The sequence below is a fragment of the Octopus bimaculoides genome, chromosome 1, assembly GCF_001194135.2.
Source record: "Octopus bimaculoides isolate UCB-OBI-ISO-001 chromosome 1, ASM119413v2, whole genome shotgun sequence".
In the NCBI taxonomy this organism is placed as follows: domain Eukaryota; kingdom Metazoa; phylum Mollusca; class Cephalopoda; order Octopoda; family Octopodidae; genus Octopus; species Octopus bimaculoides.
The window spans coordinates 87,911,777-87,915,784 of NC_068981.1; the positions used below are offsets into that span (position 1 = coordinate 87,911,777).

The 4,008-nt window shown below is 33.2% G+C and overlaps 1 protein-coding gene across 3 annotated transcripts in view; it reads left to right on the forward strand.

The window, feature by feature from the left end:
- The window catches only part of LOC106880021 (lysine-specific demethylase 6A), a 168,017-nt gene that overhangs the window by 149,687 nt on the left and 14,322 nt on the right, over positions 1 to 4,008 (forward strand). For all 3 annotated transcript variants that reach the window (XM_052968091.1, XM_052968094.1, XM_052968099.1), the window contains 4 exons: positions 33 to 135; positions 1,156 to 1,255; positions 3,107 to 3,221; positions 3,483 to 3,627. In XM_052968091.1, the coding sequence (XP_052824051.1) occupies positions 33 to 135; positions 1,156 to 1,255; positions 3,107 to 3,221; positions 3,483 to 3,627 (463 nt within the window). The remainder of the gene's footprint in view (positions 1 to 32; positions 136 to 1,155; positions 1,256 to 3,106; positions 3,222 to 3,482; positions 3,628 to 4,008) is intronic.

Below are 4,008 nucleotides of genomic sequence, written 5' to 3' on the forward strand. Positions count from 1 at the left end.
TTTTTTTTTTTTTTTTCCCCCCGCATTAACAGAAAAGTGAAACTCATAAAATTTGGTACAAATGTTGACTTATCTGATGAAAAGAAGTGGCGGCAACAGTTACATGAACTTACAAAGTTACCTGTATTTACTAGGGTATGTAATTGTAATAGAACTTTATAACAAGATGTATATTTGCATGTGAACACACATATTTTACATTCCAGAAAAATATCCTTTCAGACTATGAGATGCATAGCCAGATTTCAGATGACTAACAAAATATAATTGATAGTCTAGATTATCTAATTACTTCACAAGTTGATGTAGTGAAACCATAATTGCCTGTAGGAAGAAGTGAAAGATATTTGTTGAGTTGTTGCTTCTTTTAGCAAATAATGGTCTTCTTCATACAAAGTAGTGTAAGGAGTGAAAGATCTGCGGTGGCTGATGTGAGACAAAAATGATCCATTGGAAATGTTTCATAGCATAGTCAATATTTTGTGGTATTCAATGATATCCCTTTTTATTACATTTCAAATCCAACATGCATAAAAGGCTGAAGTGAACTGAGCAGATGGCTAGACACCAAATGCATCAGCCAGTGAGAGCCAGTGAATTGGAATGAACATGGGAAGTGAATAAAGATGAATGCTATATTTTAAAAATGCACTGTTCTAGGAAAAGAAGTGAAAAGTTGTGCAATCAGATCTCAAAATATTGTGTTTGACAGAAGAGATGACAAAAGACCAAGTTAGCTGTACACATTACCTGTCCAATATATCTTGTATGGAAAAAAGGACATTAAAATATTGATAATGTATATAAATATATACACATCACTTACTCAGATTTATATACAGTAAATTTATTATTGGCAGGCAATTATTAGTTTGCATCCTGTCACTTTAATAAAATAGCTGTTAAGGGAAGTGTACAGTTTGTCTCCATTGTCTTCATTAAGGTAGCTGTTTTTCCACCTTACAGTATTGAGCTCAGACTGCCTCACAAGCCTGTATATATCCTTTCTTGGCAGGGTGTTCCTGGAATTATGGGATATTTCCTTTTTATATACTTCTTATACTTCCATGTATCAGTAAAATCATTACAAGTAGATCTAAAAGTACTTCGACATTTATTTAAATTTTCTCAATTATGTGAATTCTTGGATTGTAGGTTGTGTCTGCAGCTAATCTATTGAGTCATGTTGGTCACATTATCCTAGGAATGAATACTGTACAACTTTACATGAAAGTACCAGGTTCTCGGACACCAGGTAAGCTTCATAATTATTGTCCTATTAATGAAACCTTTCATCAGTATTTTAGCAGCAGAAGTCCTACTTTTATCAGGTAATGTTTTCTTGATGTTTTATATTTTTTGACTGCTGAATCAGTTGTATTCTATCATATCTTTGCTTTTAAGGCAAATAAATGGCAAAGTCAGTAAAATGCATTCAAAATGCCTTTGTTGTATTTAGCTGAGTTCTTTTATGTACAAAAGTTCAAATTCCATTAAGGTTGATTTTGCCTTTAATCCTTAAGGAGTAATTATCACCACTTACCCTCAAATTTGTGACTTTCTGCCAATGGTTAATAATTATTATATAGATTTTTTTTTTCTTAAGGGAGGGGGTAAATTGATGTGAAGAGCAATTTTCCTATCTGCATAACTGGAAACTTCAATACAAGCAAAAAAAAAACAAACAAATGTGGACAATTAACAGGTATGAATGTCCAAGGCTCACAAAGGTTTTTCTGATGTCAAAAGTAACTTTTTGTGAAGTTCTCAAGTGCAAGGCTTGGAGAGGTTACCTTCCTGGAAAAGGCAACAAATAAAAATCTTGGGAAGTGAAGGATATGAGATTATGTTGCAGCTGATAGGGAGCTTTTTGTACACAACACTAGGCCTCTGTATTATCAACTGGAAAACTTTTTCTTTTCTTTTGTACCCTCCGACAGTGAATGGCACTAATCTATGAAAAATGTGGTCACAAGCAGTTTGGTTTGGTTTGGTTTGGTTTCACTGCTTACAACAGAGCAAACTTTGCAAAAGGAAATAGCAGAGAAAATAGTGATATTAAACTGGCTGCCATGTTGGATTTAATTTCTATCCGAGAGGACTTATGGTGCTTTATAGTGATATGAAGACTAAAGGGGTTGTCTTATAGTATTGAAAGAGTTCCCTATTTGCCCTGTATTAGTGGGTAATTATTCTCTTAAATAGGCTATCTGATGGTTTGTTACATAAAAGTAAGATAGTTTGTACCTTTGCAAAATTATCAGAATAATAGGCACATAGGGTGAGAGGGAAAGAAAGAAGTAAGAAGTTAATTTGTGTGAGAGAAGTACATTGAGAAAGAGAGAGAGTGCAAGAAGGCAGTAACTAAAAGAAGCTACATTTAAAAAGCAATACTTTCTTGTCATCGACAACAGATGTTGAATATTCTATTTTTAGCATAGCTTATGCATTCATTATCATCATCATTTAACATCCATTTTTCATGCTGGCATGAGTTGGATGGTTTGACAGGAGCTGGCTCGCTGGAGATCTGCACTAGGCTCCAATAGTCTGTTTCCGCATAGTGTCTACAGCTGGATGCCCTTCCTAATGCCAACCACCTTACAGAATGCACTGGTTGCTATGTGGCACTAGCACAAATGCTTTTTACATGGTGCTAACATGGATGCTTTTTATGTGGCAGCAGCATGGGTATGACATCATGGTGTCAGCATGGTAATACAAATACAAATTTATGTTTTTAATTCTATATCGTCCGGTTGTAAAATTGAAAAATTTTTTGATGTCTGTTTTTTCTTAACATCGTATGAATGATAACTTAATGTATTCTTTTTAATATTCATATAATTAAAAACTTAACTCTTATAAACTAACAAGGGTCAATCTGTCAGCTCAGTCTTTTTGTGCTAGAAGTGAAGAGATTAATTTCATGAAGAATGTGTAGTTTCTTTGTCTATTGAGGCCCAGAATAAGAAAGCAAAAATCAGCTTGATTTTCAGATCCACAGTCATTGATATAGTATTGAATATCTGCAAGTAAATGTTTAATTACTTTATTTTTGTATTTTACTTATATTTCGATTTTTTTTTAATTTTTATTTTTTAAGGTCATCAAGAAAATAATAATTTTTGTTCAGTTAACATTAACATTGGACCTGGTGATTGTGAATGGTTTGCTGTTCCAGATGAATATTGGGGAGTTATCAATGCTTTGTGTGAAAAGTAAGTTGGCACTGCTTCTAATATTTTTCAGAATTATTCAAAGAAAATTAAAATTATTTTACTTAATATTCAGCAGTCACTGCACTTTACTACAATAGTAAATTGAAACATAATATCAAGAAATATCTGTTCAACTTAAATACATAAAAAATTTGAAGTGTAATATTTGATGTTTCAGTCTCCTTTAAGAGAAGCTTCAATTTTATATGGTGTATATTTACACTGCCACTTTTTTTATACTCTTTATCATTTTTATTATAGAAATAATGTGAATTATCTTTGGGGCTCTTGGTGGCCTGTTCTTGAAGAATTATATGAAGCCAATGTTCCTGTTTATCGTTTCATTCAAAAGCCTGGTGATCTTGTTTGGGTTAATGCTGGTACTGTTCACTGGGTTCAAGCTATTGTAAGTATCATTAACTCTTCACTTGTATGTAATTTTAATCTTCCATCTTTGAACTAAAACTCTTTTTTAAAATGTACAGATGCTTCCACCTGGTAACTTGGGTTATGAGAGTGGCATCTTTATCATAGCTTTTGTTGGGAGTCACTCACAACAAAAGCCATTGTGGTAGATGGAAACTGTTTAGAAGCCTGCTGGATGGATTGTACCTGTAATTCAGAGGTCAAACCATGTCACACAGTCATGCTGATTTGAGGACATGCATCTCTTTGGAATACACAGCCAATTTGCATGTTAAGCTAATGAGTAGGTCTTCCACTTGATTGAACAACTGGTCTGTCATTCCAAATAGACAGGAGCTTATATATATATATATATATATAT